The sequence below is a fragment of the Triturus cristatus genome, chromosome 7 (assembly GCF_964204655.1).
Source record: "Triturus cristatus chromosome 7, aTriCri1.1, whole genome shotgun sequence".
NCBI classification, from domain to species: domain Eukaryota; kingdom Metazoa; phylum Chordata; class Amphibia; order Caudata; family Salamandridae; genus Triturus; species Triturus cristatus.
In genome coordinates, this window is record NC_140590.1 from 307,632,286 (window position 1) to 307,654,354 (window position 22,069).

The 22,069-nt window shown below is 45.2% G+C and overlaps 1 protein-coding gene across 1 annotated transcript in view; it reads left to right on the forward strand.

The window, feature by feature from the left end:
- LOC146809528 (immunoglobulin superfamily member 1-like) overlaps positions 1-22,069 on the forward strand; it is a 788,293-nt gene that overhangs the window by 199,536 nt on the left and 566,688 nt on the right. The window contains exon 6 of the mRNA XM_085614874.1: positions 12,862-13,048. Within this exon, the coding sequence (XP_085471000.1) occupies positions 12,862-13,048 (187 nt within the window). The remainder of the gene's footprint in view (positions 1-12,861; positions 13,049-22,069) is intronic.

A 22,069-nucleotide genomic window follows, 5' to 3' on the forward strand; every position in this document is an offset into this window, starting at 1 on the left:
ATTGCTGCATTTTGTTTCTCTGCCCCAGGGAGGTGTTCCATGGGTGGAGCATCTGTGTTTTGGTGCATTCCCATATTTACAATCAGTGGTAAACCTGGGAATGTGACAAAATGCATTTTGGACGCGTTTATGAGACTGTTGGCATAACCTGTTACACTTACCTGCCGTGAGGGGAACGGCCATCGCAGCGGGTAGTATTTGATCCTTACTCTGCCCACGAACTTTGCCGCCGTGAGGGGAACGCCCAACGAGAACCACATCCCCCAGCATTCCCTGCTTTCGGCGCTTGCTGGTGACGGCGCCTGGTAGCGCCGGAACACTATTTAGGCCGCCAGCTGCCCCCGCAGCGCGGGCCGCGTTTATGAGACTGTTGGCATAACCTGTTACACTTACCTGCCATGAGGGGAACGGCCATCGCAGCGGGTAGTATTTGATCCTTACTCTGCCCACGAACTTCGCCGCCGTGAGGGGAACGGCCAACGAGAACCACATCCCCCAGCATTCCCTGCTTTCGGCGCTTGCTGGTGACGGCGCCTGGTAGCGCCGGAACACTATTTAGGCCGCCAGGTGCCCCAGCAGCGCGGGATGCGCACGGGCAGCGCCCGGGCAAAACCCGGGCCAAGGGCAGGCCCGTCCTTGCCCGTCAAAGGCCGAAGGAGGCCGGGCTGGGCCATCCCCCCTTATTGGTGTTAGCGGGTTAGTAGGTCTTTTTATGTCTAGTCATTTTATTGTTTTACCTTCCTGTAAGTAATCAGTCAAAAGCTGTTAATTTAGTGTCGCTATTTCACTTACTTGCGCCTTTTAGTTTATTAACTAATACCTACAAGGTTGAGTGTGTCCTTAAGTGACTGGTGCTCTAATCATGGGGAAACATTGTAAGCCCTCTACTGCTCGACCAATGACTAGGCAACTTGCTAATTCGAACCCGCCGCCCCCGAGCCTTACAGCCATTGACAAAATGCTCCAGAAAACCATTGGGGTGGTAGCCACAGCAATTGAAAATACTGAAAGGCGGCTGTCAATCACTCCCGCTATTCCTCCTGCACCCCCTTTTGACGATGGTTCGGTTGAGTCTTTCAATCAGGTTGATGCGGAAGCCTTGTCTTTTATGTTGCCCTCTTTTACACACCTACCATGTGCCCAGACTTCATCAGCTGAGAATGTGCAAGTGGAAGTTGGTCCGCTTTCATCTTCTCTGGTATCCACAGTGGCACATAAAAGGCGGGTGAAGGCAAAGAAAAGAAAGAAAGTTAAAATAATGGTAAATAAGTCTGCGCCTTCCTTATCTAGTCCTGATCATTCGGATACTGTTCGCCATCCACCTATCTCAAGTCCACCGGTGTGGGTTACCGACTTATTAATAGATTTACAGTCCCACATAGACCAGACCTTAAACGCTCTTTTAAAAACCCTGTCGACAAAGATCGACAGATTAGTTACCTTGATCAATACTAAAGGTGCTGGGAAAAAACAGTCAACTTCTGCTTTACGAGATCTTGGTAGCTTGGAGGGTTTGGGATTACCAACTACGACTAGCAAAACTACCCCACAGGTTCCCTCTATCTCCCCCCAATCTATTTTACCTGATTCAGTCCAGCTGCCCTCGGTGATGCCAGCGCTACCTCCAATAGTTGCTGGTCCTTCTATTCCTTCCAACGCGTCTCGAGCTCCTATTGGTCAAGCCTCTTGTGATCAACCTCCCAGCATTAAGGCTTGTGCTACACGGAGCCTGGGGTTGGGTAGGTTGCTTCACTACCTGGCTGTGAATACAGGCACAACGGGTTTGGTTAAATCTCCTCCCTATCCGCAGCTGCCTCCCGAGGCTGCACCCTATGTGGCGGTGCTCACGGGAGTACCTCCATTATCAAGTGATAGGGGGGAAACATATCAAGAACTAAAAAATAAAGTCATCCACTGGTCATCTAATTATAGACCACTGAACGGAGTAGGACGGGGGGAGATCCTTTTTGTACGTAGAGTTTGCTGGTTGGGGACCAGACCTAAAGATATTGGTGGGGACTGTGTCTTAATTAACTTTAGGGACCCGAGAGTAGTGGGCCACATACTGGATTTTGGAGGGACGACTAAAATAGGCTCTATTGACACCTGTCACTTGGGGTATTTTTATAAGCACCCTTGTGTTCCAAGCCCCATGGAACTACCCTATTTTCATCAAGTCACCCACCAATCTCATTATAATATTCCGGTTGCCAATTCATTTGATGTACTTGGCGTTGTGGATTGACCATCACCTCTGAGGCACACCGAAGGAATGCATATGCATGTGAAAGGGGGCCAGGTAAAGGGTGGCTGTAGTAGGGAGGCGGCCCTCCCTAACCCAGCATGTGGAACTGGGATGGGAGTAATTTCTATCCCCTTATCCCCCCATAATAACAGCTTTACTCAAGGGTCTTTAGAGTCTGGTCTTTCAGGCCGAATAGCTTCCCCCTGTTCTGCTGACTGTGACTCTTTAGTGGATTGTCCCTCCCAAGTAGTTACACGCAGACCCCTAGTTGGGTCCTGGAACGTGGCTGGTTTGGGGTCTAACCTTCCCAATCCAGAGTGGGGAGAGTTAATGGACAAATATGATATTTGTTTATTCCAAGAAACGTGGCTACGGTTCATCCCAGTGAGGGTGGGCTATGCATCCTTTTTCGTCCCTGCGGTTCAAGGTGCCAGGGGTAGACCTTCGGGGGGCTAGTTGTCTGGGTTGCCACTCACCTAGGTTGTTCAGTTAAGACCATAGACACAGAGTGCCCTGATATTTTATGTTTGCTACTTACTTTCCCCGCTGGATACTCGCTGGTAGTACTTAATGTCTACTTGCGTCCCCATCCTATCCTTCCCCCTTTGTCCCACAAAATTATAGGTGCCGATTTTAATTGCCATTTTGAACCCCTCCTTGGGATACCCTCAGCTACTATAGATGAGGATGAAAATTATAAAATCCCAGACTGTATTATGTACCCAGAAAAACGTTTATTGCCTTTGGCCCTTGAGATTAATAAGATAGCTATTCTTCATTGCTTGAGGGCCTGTAATGGCAGACTTCTTCCTGATGTCCCGGGTTCCTATACTTTTAATAGACCCGGGAACTGTTCAACAATTGATTATATCTTGGTGAATGTTGAATTCTGGGGCTATCTAGGAGCTTTTTCTGTTATACCTAGGGTTGACAGTGACCACAACTTATTGTCATTAGAACTGGTAACCAATATCGGCGGTCGTATAGTTCCTGGGGGTCCAGGAACACCAAGAAGCGAGAATTTGGTTTTAGCTGCAGGTGGTAGACGCATCAGGTGGGCAAGGATCGCGACTGAGGAGGCGAAGCTGGCGGAACTATACCGCAGCGTCGCCTGCTCTTTGGCGGAGGTTTCCCACCTTTTGAGTCCCAATGGAGATATTTTTCAGCATTATCTCCCGGACCTGCAGGGTATTCATAATAAACTTCTTGGTTGTTCGGCTGGTTACTTTTATAGTTCTACCACACAGAGGCCAAGGACTCCAAAGAATGATCACTGGTATAATAAAAGTTGTAGGTTGGCCAAGACTGTTTTGATCAGGGAAGTAAAAGATGGTACTCAGTCAAGCATTAGAGCTGCGAGGGTCTACTATAAAAACCTGTTAAAAGAGGCAAAATCCGAGTGGGAGAATTCAAGGTGGTTAAGCATGAAGCTAGCATTAGAAGTTCGTGACTCTTGGGCATTTTGGAATCTTGTTCGAGCTGGTTCGGCAGAAAGTCCATCTGCTATCATTCCTAATCTTAGCGAGGAGGTTTGGCTTGAGTATTTCATGCCCCTCTATTCGCTTAGTAATACCGATAGTAGAGTAGACCTAGTAACCCAGCCAAATGATATTGTCGTGGCTCATCCGGAACTTGTGGATCTCGATAGGATTCCAGGTGACCTATTTCGAAGTGAAATAAAAATCTGGGCTCCTTACATTCGGGTCTATTTTAATGCTATTCTGCAGGGCCTTGAGATTCCCCACTCCTGGTTAGGAGCTGAAATTATACCCATCCATAAAAAATCCTCCCCTTTGGACCCGGCCAATTATCGCCCCATAAGCCTGATCGATGTTCTACAGAAACTGTATGCCCGTATGCTTTTAACAAGATTACAGACTTGGATGGAGGAACATCAAATCTTAACCTCTCTTCAAGCGGGCTTTCGAGCAAAAGTCTCCACCATTGATCAACTGTTCAGGCTACAGTTGGTCTATTGGAAGACGGTTTCTATGGGTGCCGGCAATCTGTATTTGATCTTAGTGGACCTTCGGTCCGCGTTTGATATGGTCCAAAGGGAGAAACTATGGGCTTTATTATTGGAGATGGGAGCTCCCCCTTATCTCTGCCATCTATTCAAACGTATGCATGAAGGTACCTATGCAAGGGTGAGATATGGGAGATGTGGGGAAATTTCGGCTCCATTTCCGGTCGAAAAGGGTGTGAGGCAGGGATGTGTTCTGGCTCCAACACTATTCTCCCTTTTTATTAATGGGCTGATTGAGCACTTATTGTGTGCTACTAATCTGGATTCCCCAATGTTAGCGGGGCGTAAGATACCTGCCCTAATGTTCGCGGATGATACGCTCCTTTTGTCAAAATCATTTATGGGCATCCAGCGTTCCCTAGAGGCATTTTGTTCCTTTTGTAAAATAAGGGATCTGGAACTGAACTTATCTAAAACCAAATTTATGGTCTTCAGCTCTAGCTCTGCCAATTGTCCTCATCCCCAGATGGATGGTATAAAGTTGGATCGTGTATCTACATTTGATTATTTGGGGGTAACTCTTAATGATAAAATGAAATGGGGGTCTCATATGGCGAAGGCCAACTTGAAGTTAACACAATCCGTGGGGGGTATTCTGAAGGTTTTTAATAATACTTCTTCTAAACCCTTGGGCCCCCCTATGAAAATGTATAAATCCCAAGCTAGAGGGGGTGCGCTTTATGGCGCAGAGCTTTGGGGCCACTGTAGTATCGCCCCTCTAACTTCAACCGAGAATTCCTTTATTAGGCGACTTCTGAAATTACCTATGAGTACTCCCTTAATCCCCTTGAGATGGGATTTAGGCTTAGTTCCCATTGAAGAGATCGCCCTGAACCGCCCACTCCTGTATTGGAGACGACTCTGGTTAACACCCGAGCTTGCGAGCTATAGGCAGGATCTTGGTGATATCTTGTCAAGAGGGAATCTGGGGAAAATACCATGGCTGATGCATGTTAAGAATCTTTGTTATGTCCTAGGTAAGGGGGACTTGTGGTTGGTACCTGAAGAGTCTTGCCATTTGTTAACTAAGAAATCACTGATTGTGGCTTTACAGCAGTATCGAAAGGGAATTTTATTACATTCTTCCTTGGGTAGGCTCACCAACACCTTTTTGGACATCAAGACTAGTCCCCACTTTGAAGCTTTCTTGGATGTTATCCAGCCCCCATTGGCCAAGAAATTATACATTCAGTTCAGACACGGCTTGTTACCATTGAGGGTTTTTACCCATAGGTGGTCTAGTGTGCCTTGTCTTACGAGCTCCTGTCCAGAATGTATTGATACCTGTGAGTCAGAGCTGCATGTTGTCCTTTTTTGCCCTCTCTACACCAAGGCAAGAACAAAATGGATCATTCAACTCTGTAAGTCCAGGGGCCTTAGGGACTATCAGGAGGTGTTTAGAATTCTCAAATATGACACTACCCCTATGATAGTGTTTGCGACGGCTAGATTCCTCCTTTCCATGTGGTTTTCTAGGTGTAAAAAACTACAAAATATAAGGTAATAATCTGTTCACAAAAATGATGATCTTAGTGCTGTAGCGAAACCACGTCCAGATATGAGATTATTTAGGGATTGGACATTGTTTTACTTCGCCCTTACTGATAATGCTTTCAATTGTGTCTTAATGTAATTTTGTTTGTAAAATAAGGTGTCTATGACGGATTTTATTTTATGTAATTGCACATTTTAACCATTTTTATTGTATATAAGTATTTATGTCTTTTTATGGTATTATACCGAAATAAAAGCTTTTTGACTTGACAAAATGCTATGCCTCCCCAGATGACATTTCTCCTTGTTACTTCCTCTTTCTATGTGTGCTGCATTCTGCAGCACCCATTGAAAGAGGAAAATGCCTCAGGAGATTGCTTTTTTGCAAAAAGGTGCCCCTTCCTGCACAAAAACAATGCTGCTTGCAACGCAGGCACCCTTGCACTATGGGGTGCCTGCATTGGCGCTAAGCAGCCAAAAGGTGCCAATGCAAGGAAAGGACAGGAATCTGTCATATTATATTAAATATGGCACATTCATGCCTTTCCCTTTCATGCAGTACAGCGCAGCAAGGTGCGAAGCATGAAAGCTCCTTAAATATGCCCCTTCATATTTTACCTGTGCTGTTGCCAATTCAAACTTGATTACACCCGGTAGATTCCCCTTTGCCCTCAAAGCAGGCTCAGGCAGTGTATGTATAGAAATGCGCATTTGGAGGGAGGAAAATGGACAGGTATTCCCTGAACGTCTCCCAATTTACCGGAAATTGGTCCACTTTAGGAACTGATAAACATGCAAGGGACAACTCGTATATTGCTTTAGGCTTCTCCTACTGTTCTCTATAGGATGGCACCTACACACGACATCTGGATTAATATTATGGGGTTTTATTAGAATCCAAGCTAGTGCAGAACACATAGAAAATAATGAGAGATAATATGACAGTTATAATGGCAATGGAGAATATGAGAAAATAAACCTTATGTATTTTATTTTTATTTTGTGACTTGTAGAGCACATAGCTGCCCTGGGGCTTCCCAGCGCTAAGACGCATGGTGCAGGTTGAGGCTGGACAGAAGTTAGTTATTCCCCTGGTAGAGAGTTCCAGAGTTTGGGAGCCAGGTGGGAGAAGGATCTGCCTCCCCACCTCGCTTTCCTGGCACCTGTTGGTTTTAGGAGTGCTTCTGTGCTTGATCTCAGATTCCTATTTGGGATATATGGGGGACACCAGATTTCTGATTTTCCTAGGGCCCCTGTTATGGAACGTTCTGTGTGTTATGACCAGTGCCTTGAATTTGACTCTGGCCTCCACCAGGAGCCAATTTAGCCCTTTAAGGTGCTTTTTTGCCGACTCCCGGGTTGGGATATTGCACAGCAGCCTTGCTGACGCATTCTGGACCACTTGAAGTCTGTTGGTCACATATTTTGGTGCCCCTAGAAATAGCGAGTTTCCATAATCCAGACGCCAGGTGACAAAGGAATGGACTACCGTCTTCCTAAGCTGTATTGGAATCCGATCTAGGATTTTCCAAAGACTTCTGAGTAGTCCGAAACAGGTGGTAGCGACTTTCTTGGCTTGTGTCGTCATTGAAAGATCCTTTTCTAACCAAAAGCCTAAGTTCTTAATTGATTCTTAATGCATGGGTGGGCTGCCAAAGCAATCAGGCAAGCTTATGAATGGCCTGGGAATTGTCTTATTCCCGAGGATCATTAACTCTGTTTTGTCCCCGTTTAGTTTTAAGCAGCTGTTGGTCATCCACTCCATGACTTTCTCCATGCAGGCCGATAACCTCCCATTGGTTCTGGGGTCTAAGGAGATCACCAGCTGTGTATCGTCCGTGTAGGATGTCATGGATATATCGAACTCTTGGGCGATCCGAAAAGTGGCTCCATGTAAACATTAAACAGCATGGGGCTCAGTGAGGAACCCTGTGGCACCTCACACGTTAATGACATAGTTTTAGAAAGGGTAGTGTTTTCCAAGACTTAGAAATTTCTTCACTCCAGGAAAGAAGCCAGCCACTGTAGCATGGTGCCTTGTACCCTGATGGCCGAGAGTCTGCTTCGCAGAGTGTGGTGGTCCACAGTGTTGAAGGCAGGACTCAGGACCAAGAGGAGTAAGGCAGCTGAGCTTCCCTGATCTAACGATAATCTGAGTTCCTCCACCACCGTCAGCAGAGCAGATTCCGTGCTGTGTTGCGCACGGAATCCCATCTGGGTGGAGTGGAGGCAGTGGTTTGTTTCCAAGAACTCCGACAATGATCTGTTGACGTGCTTTTCCAATAGCTTGCCGACAAACGGCAACATGGAAATAGGGCGTTAATTCCCTAGTTGCATTGGGTCTGCATTGGCTTTTTTCTGCAAGGGTTTAATTATAGCGTGCTTCCGTGCCGCTGGGACCATGCCTGTCTCCAGAGACGGGTTCATGATCTTAATTAGGGGAGGAAGGATGGCGGGTGTGACTGATTTGAGGATGTGCGATCGGGCAGGGTCTAGTGGCGAACCAGACTTCACTTTGCCCATCAATGATTCTACTTCTTTTGCCTCCACTGGCAGGAGGTTGGTGATAGCTTTTTCCACCTTGTGGTTATTTCCCCGCCCGCCCTGAAGGAGCTGTATATGTCTGTGACTCTGGAGAGGAAGTAGGTGGCTAAGTCATTGTAACTCTCCTCCGAAGTCTCTGTTGGGTGAGGAACCTGGGCTGGGGCGGGTAAAGCCTTTGTAGAGCGTTAGCATATCATTATTGCTAACTGCCTTTCGCGTCGTGAGGAGGGTGCAGAACAACGCTGGACTCAGTCCCCCAGAGGTCAGAGGGGCTCACTCACCTGCCTGTTGTTTGGAACGCCGCCCACACTGTCTTAAAAGAACCTAGCGCTTCCCGCTTCGTGGGAAACGCGTCATGAGGAGGGTGCAGAACAACGCTGGACTCAGTCCCCCAGAGGTCAGAGGGGCTCACTCACCTGCCTGTTGTTTGGAACGCCGCCCACACTGTCTTAAAAGAACCTAGCGCTTCCCGCTTCGCGGGAAACGCGTCGTGAGGAGGGTGCAGAACAACGCTGGACTCAGTCCCCCAGAGGTCAGAGGGGCTCACTCACCTGCCTGTTGATTGGAACGCCGCCCACAATGCTATATATTATGTAGCAAGCCCAGCTACGCGGGATGCGAGCGGGCGCGCCGGACGAAGTCCGGACAAAGGGCGGGCCGAAGGAGGCTGGGCTGGGCCACTCCCTTTGATCTTGACTGTTGGTTGCTCTGTGAGACCATTTGGTGCTGTAAGCCTTAGGAGTGTTGTCTCTGTGGTTATCCCATTTCTACTTACTGCCTTACTATCTGTTGCAATGGTAAAACGTAAGTTTGTTGAGAGCCATGGAGGAGGCAGTGAGGGTAGCATTGTATCAAAAGTCGGCAGCGGTCTACAGCGAGCGTTAGGTATTTTTGAGAATTTTTGCCAGGAACGGGGTCTTGAAGTAAATGTCAAGAAAACCAAGTTTATGGCTTTTAATCCCCACCGGCATTTTAAAAATTCGTTTTTATTGTTTAACCAATCCTTAGAACAAGTACAGGCTTTTACCTATTTAGGGGTCAATATCCAAAATAATCTTAAGTGGACCAAACAGAAAGAATTGGCAGCTTTAAAACATAGACAGCTTACTGGAGTAATAAGTGGCGAATTTAAGAAATCATTAACGAAACCAATCAAGCCTGTACTCCAGGTTTATAGTGCCAAAGCAGTTAGTGCATCATTATATGGGGCTGAATTGTAGGGCTTCGAAGGCTTGTCCTCTTTAACCATCTCTGAGAACAGGTTTTTCCGAGGCATTACATCACTTCCTCAAAGTACGCCTTTGGTTCCTCTTAGGTATGATCTGGGTAAGAGTTCTATTGCTGACATGGCTAGATTACGACCAATTTTATACTGGTGTAGATTGTGGACTACTCCGGCATTATCTCAGTATGCAGCTGGTTTCATGGATGTTCTGTCCATGGTTGGATCTCGTGATATTGGGTGGTTCAAGGACCTTAGAAAAACCCTTGAGGAGTTGGGTATGAGTGACTTATGGGTAAAGCCCTCGGTTGTTTCTTTTCCGACAAAATTGCATTTAAAAGAAAAATACTGGGAGATGATTAATAAAAAGTTATTGATCCATTGTAAAACTTCTTCTTTAACTGATGACTTTCTGAATATAAAATCTGTCCCAAGGTTTGAGTTATTTTGGGATCTTGTTACCAAAGTATTAGACAGAAAGTTGTACTTCCAGTTTCGGGTAGGATCTTTGCCCTTGAATTCTTCTACTGCTCGATGGTCTAATGTCCCCAAGAGCCAAGTTAATCCATGCCCACTGTGCAAGTCCCAAGAAGAAACATTATGCCATATGTTTTTTGTATGTCCCGCATACCTATCTCCTAGGAGGGTGTGGTTGAGACCAATTTGTAAGCAATTGGGCACTAGGCTAAGTGGTGAGGCCATGAGGATCCTATGTACTAGCACATCATCGGCTATTGTTGCAGCTGTGGCAAAATTTCTAGGATGGGCTTGGATCATAAGAAAATGCAATATTGATGATTAATGTGTTACTGGCCCCTGGATATTAAGTAGCATTTTCTGTGAGCGTGCTTGTAATGTTTTTTTTTAACCTATGTACATATTTTAATGATTGCTTTTTTAAATTTATATGTTAATTAAGTTGTTTTTAGGGATTTTTAACGACTTTTTGACATGTATATATGCTGTTTCTGTACCTGTTTTATTGCTTTTATGACAAATGTCCAATAAAGCTGTTTTGGATTGGATTGGCTAACTGCCTTTCCTATAGAGTCCCTATTAATAAACATAAACATCTAAAAGGCCTTGCATCATGAGAGGTGGAATACACCATTGCATTGTTTGCCAAGGGTGGACCACCTTCAGCTCACACAATCAAGCGTGGGGTAAATGAACTGGCATGGAATAGCAACTCTCTGGGGGATGAAGAGCAAGCACCTCTCTACCTCAGACAGAACACAGCATGCTATTTGGAGTCATTCTGCAGAATAAATGCTAATTAACCACAGAAAAGGTGTCCTTGTGATTACATTGTATAAAGAATCTTATGGGATTTATTTTAGTCCAGTATACTGATATACGTAAAATAACACTAAATGTGTGCAAACAATCTATTACATTTTATATATGGAAATATGTATGATCTTTGCTGTCCACCTTTGGGGCTTAAGTTCACAGATAAATGGTAGGTGCCAATGTGAAAACATGAAACGTACCTGTGACGTCTAACCCGAGGGCATCTAGGCTTGTTACTGGTAGATTTCGGCATATGTTAATGTGGGAAGAAGAACCAATCTGATGCCCAGCCCATTCTCCCGTATATGCAACACCTGTAGTGGTCTGCAAGCTCAGCACACTTCTCCCAACATCCTCCTGCACTCTTTGGCAATGTGTTGTCTGCTGTAACTGGCGTCATTTCATCCTCAGCCAAGATGAAGGTGTTCTAGCTTCCTAAAGGCTCACCACCATTGGCGCAGTGTGCGCCTTCTGTTAATATACACTTAAGGCCCTGACCTACTTGGCTAAAACTTTACCGGGCAGGTTTAGGACCAGGGCCCAAGCTGCTGGGCACCCATCTCACTGCACAAGTCCTCACACACGCGCCTCCAGATTTTCAACTTTCTCGACTACTGACTCTCGTAGAATCTTCTGACCCAGATAGATGTTAACCCTTCGTCCATTCACATGGCCAGTCACTCCCTCACATCTGGGACACTGCTAGCAGGCCCCTACTCCTGCAGACTCATCTTACCCACTCCTATTTGTAGGGAATACATGCCACTGCGAGGTTGTGTGCGGCACTGCTATCTGATCAACATGGGCATTACATCCACTCAACTGATAGTGACAATCACACCAGTGGCCCAATCTACTTACTCACTCTTTGGGGAGGGGTCCTACATCACACAGTTTCTTCAGTCCAGTTCGTTTTTTGCACTTCCCTGAGATATCTCCTTTGGTGATCTAAGATACATGTGGATTTCAGCCCTGACCTGCTATTAAAGTGTAAGGACTACCACCATGTGCTGCTTAAGAAGCAAGGAAGTTAAAATGTAATTGTGAGATTTACCTTGTTCTCCTTCTGCATGAAGATATGTGCATTGTGGTAACCTTGCACCAGAGTTACTCAGGGCCTCACTGAGAACCGAGCGAAAAGGGCTAAAAATGGGGTGCAAAAATGTTATAGAACATTTTGCTTCAATTGCAGGTTGAGAGTAAATTGATCTTCCACATTTGGCTGTTATGCGTTGGTTTTATTCCAAAAATAAAGTAAAGAGCATCAAATGGTTTGAGTGAAATGTTAAAATGGGAGGCAAGTGCTAGAAGGAAAGTGTTTCCTCATGGGACATCTGCATATTGTTTGCTGCTGCTAGGAATATTTCGAGTCAGTATCCCACTGGACCCTCTTCCCCTGCTGCAAGCCCAGCAGTGGGCCTTGTCTTTTGTAGTTCAGCGTAGAAGGGTCCCGGTGACACTTATTCAGGGGTGGACCTCGTATTGAAAGTTTGTCCTATTTAGGTCCACGTAGGACTGCACAGATGGTACCTGAGAAACACTGGTGAGTCTTTGACCGGTGGCTGTGTTGCAGGGATGTTGATGTGCTGTGTTTGTGCAGCTTCTGTACTGTGACCAGCCAAGTCATTTTTTCTGTGCTGGATGTTCTCATCCCATAGAGTGCAACGGGCCCCTTCTCATTGACCTATGATATTCCTGAGCCAGTTTTCTTTCTTTGAATGTTTTGAATGCCAAAATGGAGCCCTAGAAGGACAGCCTTCCACACCTCTAATTGCTACATTTCTCAATGGTCCGTTACCTGCTGCTCTCTAAGTAAAATACTTTTCTCTTCCAGGGCCTGTTCATAAAATATTCTCGACGGCCTGCTCTGTGCTGGGCCCTTACTTCAGCTTCAGTCTCCAATTTCTTTTACACGTTGACTATGATCACTGTACATGCTCTTCCACTCTATTGTCCCACTTTGTGTTTTTTATATTACTTGCTAATGGCCACACGTTCTTTCTATATCTCAATGTTCTTCTCTCCATCATCTAACAGATTTCAGTCGTGGGAACAACATTCGCTTCGTACTGGCTGGGCTGGTCACTGCTCTCATTGTACTGGTCATCGCAGAGGACTGGTACAGCAGGAAGAAGGAAAGACGCCAGTCGCTGGTTGGTTCACCACTGACCATGGTGATGGACCAGGACACTCAACAGACACTCTGCGTCCAAGAGAGCCTCTGAAGCTTCATGGGAGAATGAACTCAGCATCCTCTCTGCTCTTCTTTTCTTTAATATATTTGTTAGTGGTCGTCTTCTTTTAGATGCCAGAATTCTTGACCCAGCATAGGAGTGTGATGGCTGTGATGATAAAGGACTATACATGTGGGTTGGAAGGTGTTTCCTCCTTGCAATGAACTACATTGTTCTGAACTAGATTTAAGTATTTATGCAGAAGCAAATTTATAACAATATATAATAGAAGGTTAGTCATATAATACATGGTTTCAAAACGATATAGTGGCAGAGCATAGAAGAGGTCACATTCAGTGGTTGCCCAAAGATGCTCAATCCTGAATTCATCTTGCAGTTGCCGCGGCTGTGCCAGGGGTGGAAACACTAGCAGAAGAAACAACGCCTATGCAGTCCTGCAGTGAAGGCACAGAGCGTCTGGCACAAGAAAGGTCCCCCTTGTTCCTCGCAGTCTATATTTTTATTGTTGGTTTGGTGATAGCTGAGGACAGATTACCAAAGGATGTTTTAGTGCTGCTCTTTGGTCACTCCCAGAATGGGTTATTTGCCCAGCGTTTGGACCAATATGAGAACAAGAGAAAGGTTATGTTGTCACTACATGCATATTATTATTATGGGTGAATACAGGCGCTGCAAAATAAAGCAAAAAAATTTGGTTGAATCAGATGGGATCCACTGTCATACTTGATGTGTGTTTGTGAACAGTAAAGCATAGTTAGTATTATATATAATACTATATCTGCACAGTGGCAGCTGCCATGTACCGAGGGCGGTGGGTGGGGGGGGGGCAGTTGGGATGCAAAAAAAAATACAAACAAAACACCTACTCTCAGGCGCAACGTGACGTCCTCCTCCACCGGTCATCTTTCTTTCGCAGGACTCAGCCAACTACCCTAACTAATCCTGGCGCTGCTCTCACCAGCATGAGCGGCCTCACTCAGTGCTCTCAAGAGCGCTGGAGGCAGGCGCGCAACACCCATTGGACTCAAAGGGCTTCAGCACCCCCCGTCGTGTGTGGCAGCCCGGGAAGAGACAGCTTCCTGGGCACAAACACCGCCGCACCCGAGCACTTCACAGGTCTTTAACCCCTTCAGCGCGGCGTGGATTACCGCGCCGTGCTGAAGGTTCGTGGGGCCGTGACGGAGCGGTTCCGTCATGCGCACAGCGCGACCGACGCGCATGACGGAACCGCTCCGTCACACGCATCGAAGGGGTTAAAAGACCATTTGCATGTTAATGAGGCCTTGCTGTTGTTTCACCCCTTCTAAGAGCCCCTGCAGCTCCACTCTGCCTCTTGCTTAAAGATTCAGCCCCCCCGAAATTTTTTCTTAGCCCCCCTCCCCCCAAAATTTGGCTCTAGTTGCTCCTCTCTCTAGTTGCGCCTCTGACTGGAGGCCTGCGCTTTCTTTAACCCAGCTGTCTTGGACAGCTGGGTTAGAAAAGTTGAAAATGCGCATGTCTGACTGGCCATCGCAAGATGGCTAAACAGATATGCGCCTTTTAAAGCACTCAGCTCCCTGCTGCCACGCCGCAGCACTGGCCCTGCCCTGTCCTGCCACTCATTCCAGGACGCGTCTGTTGTAATGTGCTCAAGGCAGCCGCAGCTGTGCTCGTGCTGCCATGACGTTTAGCATTCCACCATGACATACAGAATGTTCTATTGTGCGGCGGGTGGGAGTTGACATCTGTGCCTGGCCATGTCGGTTGGGTGACTGCTCTGCTACAGATTAATAAAGCTCCTACAAACTTCGATGAGGATCCTGACTACGTCTGTTTACTACAGGGTCGGTTGCTGAAAAATAAAATGGTAATTGATAAACTGTATTACCATTTTATTTTTCAGCTCTGTGGGGCGACGCTCCTCCACTCAATGGAGGAGCCGCCCCTCCATCTGCAATGGAAACTTGACTGTACCACTTCTCTAAGAAATGTTTTGGCTTCATTGTTGAGCCTGAAGACCTGACCTCCGATTGCTACTTCAGTGCTCTAGCCTCTATCACATTGTGTGGATTCTATGTAATTCTCTTTCCTTATCCATGCCTCAGTTTTCTTATAATATATGAAAAAAGGATTGGCAGAGCTAATAAGTCTCAATTCTGAAACCTATTGGCTTAGTCAATGCTTTTTGTATACTTCTGCTAAGCGACAAACATGGGAGGAGGCATTTGTAGGTGATTTGGCACCCTACAATATTCTGATGTGATTACAAGTTGGAGCCATTGGCTCTGAACTCTGAGCAGCAAAAGGCACAATAGGCAACGCACAACCTTGCTCTGACAGCAAGAACATAAGTCATTGAAATCGCCCACGTCAATTTGAGGCTTTTACAACAATCAGTGATCTCAGATAGTTTGGGAATTTACAGAAGAACAGCTCCGAATGTGGGTACTGCTATTTTTATATTTATAAGTGCTTCCTGTTGATGTTTAATGTTTGTGAATTAAACATATTTGACAATATGGAAACCCAAAAATATCCCGAAGAAGAACTCACAATAAAATATCCCCCTTTATATTACTTGATTTGTAATTTCTTCCTCCGTGGGTCAGTATCTACTACATAAGCTCCACTAAAGCTACAAAAAAAAGACTAAGGGGCAGATTTACAAGCCCCTTGCACCTCTTTTGCGCCGCCGTTGCATCACTTCTGTGACGCAGCGGCGGTGTAAAGTTAGCCCCATGCTGCGACGGAATTACAACGTGACGCATCTGGGGAGATGCGTCACGTTGTAAAGCCCTGCACCACATGACACCTGCGTCAGGTTTCATGTGGGCGTTCCGGCGCAGGTTGGGCGTTACGTCGCAGGAACACCTCAGAAAACTGCCTGAGTGAAATCTACAAGATTTCACTCAGTCACTTTTCCGACGCCGCTGTGTCAGAACCTTAGGCCTGCTTCAAGCAGGCGTAAGGCTTGACGCACCATGTTGCAGATTGGCTGGGTTGGAACAGTGCTGGAGTTGCGTTGTGCCCGCAACACGACTCCAGCACTGCGCCAACCTTACGCCGGCAGATGCGACACGCATCTGCATTTTCTTGCGCCATGGGACGCCGCATTAAAAATGCGGTGCAACCGTGGTGGCGCAAGGATTGTAATGCATGTCGCAAGTTTCCTGGCGCATCCCTGCTGATTTGCAGGGATGCGCCAGGAATTGTAAATCTGCCCCTAAGACTACAAGAGGATGCTCCAGTGATCGTGTCTGTCTGCACCCTTCTGGCATGTGCTGCAAAAGTAGGTTTATTAAGAGAGCTTAAAATAGAAATACATAGTAAAATGAAGCAATAAATAGTTACATGAATAGGAGTAAAGCATTCCTTAAACTGTTAATTTTGAATTAATATAATAAAGAGGACATACAGACTGAAAAAAGCTCTGCCACAGCTGCTGTGCATATGCATGCATCCATGGTGTCCAGCTTTCAATTGACTTTGTTAAAACTATGGAAGAGTTTTTACAAATTTATCTCATTTAGTCTTTAAACTTTAGACTAGGCTTTAGATAGCTTCCATTGATAACTGTTCAGATTGTCAGAATACAAGTGCACATTTACGTGAGCAGTGCCTTTCTCTCACTGTGGGCCTACATTTATGAAAAATGTTGCATTGCTGCGATAAAGCAGCGATGTGACAAGTCTCAATTCGCCCTCCTTGCGACACCATGGGTGCGCCGTATTTACAGTATGGTGCATCATGTCGCAGGGAGTTAGAGATACATCATTATTACTGACATAGCCGTAGGCGCAAAAGTGACGCATTGTTTCGGTGTGTCTGAAAACAGACGCAACTCCAGCAATGTGTCCTTTCACATGGGGCAATAGCCATGTGAAAGGACCTGCGTCACCCTTACTCCTGTCATGAGGCAGGTGTAAGGTATTGACGCAATGGCGTCCTAGAAGTGGCACACTGAAATCTTGTAGATTTAGATGCGTCACTTCTAGGAAGCTTTGATGCGGGGAACACCCACCCTGCATACATTATACCTGATGCAGGAGTAATGAAGCGCAGGGGTTTACGAAGTGACGCATCTGCCGAGATGCGTCACTTCGTAAATATGGAGCAACAGGGAGCATTATTTACACCGCTGAAGCATCACAAAAAGTGACGCAACGGCGGCGGAAATGTGGCACAGAGTTTCATAAATAAGGCCCTTTGTGTTCTTGTTTTTTTTTCCATTTCAGCAAAAACATTTGAAAACAAGGTCTCAGTGGTGGGGTCTGCAATGTAATATTTTGTGTTCTGCCAGGGAAGCAGTGTTCAGAATGTTCCTTTATTCTGTAACGTCTCAATTTCCTACCCTGGCTTTGTGTATGCTGTGTATAAAATGAACAGACTATTAAATGTAATGTTATATAACATTGATAATTTATTTCCCTAATTATTTATACATAGAGTAACCAAGGGCATGTGGTAGGAAGTAGATATCTCTGAAAGTATCTTATTTACTAGAATATTGATTGGTCCATGTCTTGTAACATTGCTAATCCAGCCCTGTCATGCCATAAGAAATAATGAAATGTGTGTGCTTTCGGTACCTTTCTATACCTTAACACCTTATAAAACTGCTGTATTTTGGAGATGAACCAGACTTGCTTTAACCTTTTTAACTGAACAGACTATGTGCTAGTCTGTCTGTTTGATTGATAGTTTAAGAATTCTCGGTTTTTTTACATAGCAGACTCTATGACAGTCTGCCTATTTGCTTTACACTTTGTTCTGACTCTGGGTTTCATTCAAAGGGTAAACCTTTATTAGTCCTTTGTCAGATTATGATTTAAGCTATTTTCTTTGAGCTAATTCATGATTAACTAACTAATCAGGTTTATGTTCTTTAGCCTTGAACTAAGTCAGAGACTCACAAGGTCTTATGATGACTAAATCAGTTAATTAGAGAGATGGCAATACTGTTCACATATGGCCACTATGGAGGCTCACACATCCTCAGTAGCAAACCTTTAAATGGGTTTGTTAAAATGAGACAAACTCCTTCAGATGAGCATGGTTCTCATGGGCGGGTGTCTTATAATGAGAAGAAATCAGAAGTTGAAAAAAAAATAGGGAAGGGTGTCCTAAGCAGTGAGGGGTGCAGAGCAACAGAGGAGTATGGGTTCATGGAAAAATATATAAAAAGAGAAACGGGGTGGGGGTAGAGGTGGAGGAAGCAACACATTAAATGGGTGGTGGGAGGGAATGGGGAAGCAATACAGAGAGTGAGTCATGGGAAAATGAAGTCTAAAGATGCACGTGGGGGAGAGAGCACAAAAGCACATGCATTCCCATTGAGTACTTACAGTAAAAGAAAAGAGTAGTTCCCTCAATGCAAGCAAGGTCAGCAGTGGAAGCATCCAAGTCAATCAATCAGAGCACTGTGAGCCTGAAATGCTACTGGATGTGAAAAGCCTATGAACAGGGAGGAAATCTATTGAATCAGGAATGGAAGTGAGGTAGACAAGAAGGCATACAATCATGAGGAAGGTGCTGATACAAAACCTACTCTATTGGAAAGAATAGATCTGGCAAACAGATAGCTAGAGCTAGTGGAGCTGAGACCTAAACATTGGGAACAATTATGAAGGGATCAGCCTGTTTTATAAAATACTACTGAAAAGGTACAATGTTTAGCTATTTCTCGAGTGAGTACATCTTGCTTATATCTATAACCTTTACAAATCGTCTCTGAAAAAGTATTAAAAAAACTATGTTGTCAGCACTGTTCAAAATAGTGCTCCGGGGCCTTCGATTTTTGAGCTCCTTTGGTGCACAATCACAAAATAAAGAACTTCACAGTCGTAATAATTATTTGAGCATGCGTACATTCTTAAACCTATGAACAAAGTATCAAACATGATATTTTAGGAGAGGGGTGATCAGACCAATATTATAGGCAAGTATCTTTCCTGACTCCAGTTAAGCACATTCCACCTACTCCAAACATTCAGAAAAAACATAAAAACCTGGGGCAGGTGTTTTGTGAGCGACCTAAAGTTGATGAAATCTTATTTTTTTTTTAGCGGAGCTTAAGATCGCTGGCCTCCAGAGTGTGAGCCATCAAAATGTAGTATATAAAATGTATTGATTTATAACCAGGTTGTGACTGTTCTGTGCTCAGAGTTAGAAAGGGTGGGGATAGGAAGGTGCAGGAGGCAATTAGTTTTACCAAATGCAGAGCTGGGGTGCTTCTTGGCCTACATGGGTGCTTTCCTTTTACCAGGACGATCTCCCCTTCCAGACTCTGCGTCCATGGTTAGATCCCCAGATGCCAGTCTTGTCGGCACAGTCTCAGCTAACCAGGCTGATACAATCAACTTAGGGCCTGATTTAGATCCTGGGAGATTGGTTACTCTGTCTGAAATGTGACGGGTATCCTGTCCACCGAAATATAAATCCCAATAAATCCTATGGGATTTATATTTCGGCGGATGGGATATCTGTCACCGTTGTGACTAAGTAGCTCGTCCGCCAAGATCTAAATCAAGCCCTTAGTCTCTGCTCACCAGGACAGGGTCTCCTCACCATCTCTAATTCCCTGGCTAGTCTCTGTTTCCAACTCTACTGGCAGCCTCTGCTTTCCAGACAGATTCTTGCCCAGCCCTTGACTCCAGGCTCACTTTGCTCACAGACTCTGTGCCCAGTGATTTTATGCCCACAAGACTGGTTCTTTCCAATCCAGTAAATTCCAGCTCTGTAGATCACACTTGGTAATGACTTGTCCAGAACATAGCTAAGTAGTTAGTTATTTAAGCCTGGGAGCCCATACTTTGTTAATGGTATCTTGTAATGGATGTCTTCTGTCCCATAATTACATTGACGTTGTAGCAAATTTGTGAATTTGCACCCAAGTGTTTACAGCCAATCACATTTGAAGGAACATTCTTGTATTGGTGAGACACGTAGTGACCTTGGATTGGTTGCTGAATGTTTTGTCATGTGCGAGGCCAGAGAAGATTTTCACTGAGTGGCTCGGTGTGTTCTTTTCAGCGAGTTAACTGGAAGACCTTGTTTTGTGTTAATGGTATAGGTATACAGTCTAGCTGGCAGTTCTTTTGGGATGCTGCTTTATTGCATCAAAATCCAAAGAGAACTCAGTCTCTACTGCCTCACAAGAGTGGCACTTGTACACAATAGGGCTCATGTCAACTGATCCGTGTCTCCTTCTATAACTCCGAACTGGGCCTCACCATTCCAACACTGACCGGTCCATTACTGCTCAGTGGAGCACCAGAAGTAGAGGAGATTACTTATTATATATATGATGGTAGCCACTTTAACGTGCGACTGAGAGAGACCTATTTAAAGATGGCAGCTGTACTCACGAGCTAGATGGTGGAAGATTCATCACAAGACTTCTTGGCATGTTAGAAGGTGCCCTGACACGTGGTATGCTCAGACTCACATTAAAGTTCAGAAATTCACCCGAGAGGCAGCCACGCTTGAGCAGAGTTCCTCTGAGCTATAAGTCTGGTCATTTATTTAAATTGACCGGTTTGCTCTCCAAGCATATCAGCCAAGTCAGTATGATTGCTAATTCTGTGCTGTCTGAGCTCAGATCGTGCCTCAGGAGGTCAGGGAAAGCTATAATTTGCGTGACTAATGCATTTTAGTGCGATGATGTGGACACGATCAGGTAAAGATGCCTTCAAGGGATTCTTTTTGGAATCAATATCAAAACAAAATTTGACAAAATCAATTATCCTTAAGCCCCAATTGGTGGACACCAGCAATAAAATGCGCTAGTCTTACCACTGATGCTTGGCACTTGTCAGGGCTGCAATTTGCGTAATTGAAATTCCCATAAAGGCCTTCTAAAATTAACTATGCAAGCCTGCCTCTGCAGAGTAAAATCCACTGCAGAGAACAGATTTGAATTCCTCGATTACTTACCAACGAAATCCTTCCATAAATGGTTCTCACTGAACTTGGCTCTCAGAGAACTCTGGTCCAATTCTAGATGGTCTCATGCCAGTCAGACACAAAATCTTTCAGCATGATTGATTAGATCAACAAGGGAGAGGTGTAGCTTTTATAGATAAAAACTTCCCTGTAGTAAATTTCCAGAGAGAGGTATTTTATATTTGGAGCTCAGAAACAGCACGGCTGCTCTTAATTTACTGTCCTCCCTCCCTTTTAATGCAATCCTTTGGTTGGAAGAGCTGATTTTACAAGCTCAAGCCCACTATGTTAATTTATGAGTTTGAGATGATTTTGGCCGAATATTCGGACAAAACTGACGTTAAAGGGAATCTGCTTTATACGGTGAATTGGATAAAAGGAATTTATACCGGCAAGTGCATGGTAAAGCTCATAGAATGGGCCACTGTTTAGACCTGATCTTTGCCAAGAATGATGTGGTCGGTTTCAAAGGCAAACTAGAAAATTCCTAGCCTGGTAATTATTGTATTTTTTTTCTTTTTTTCTGCATGACTTTAATAAGGCTGCCAAGCTTAAATATAAAAAACAGAGTTCAGCAGACTATAGTCTGAAGAGAATGGACCTCGGATTTGGCATAGGGCAGCACAGCAAGACACCTTGCTGCAGTGCCCTACGCCAAAGTGAAAGGTCAGGAATTCACCGGATTTATGCAATACGGTGCCTTCCTGTCCTTTCCCTCTGCGCTACTGCTGTTTTAGCAGCCTAGTGCCACCGCAGGCCCCCTTGCATGCCTGGGTTGTCGGCAGGGTTGTTTTTGTGCTGGATGGGGTACCTTTCCGCACAAAAACAATCCTCAGAGGCGTTTTCCTCTCTGTGTGCTGAAGAACGCAGCACACATAGAAAGTGGAAAAAAACGATGGGAAATAAAGATATTTCTCCTTATTGCGCCTCACCTCGGGAGGTGATCTTGTTAATCTGGGGCAACATTAAAATTCATGGGTGTTGCGTAGGAAAACCCACCGCACTGCTCATGGAACGCCTCTGTAGTGCAGAGTAAGGCAACGCAGTGATTTGTGCTGCCGTGCTTTACTCCATATCTGTGAGGCCATCCAAAGCCACGCAAAGTACCTTTGCGTGGCCTCATAGAT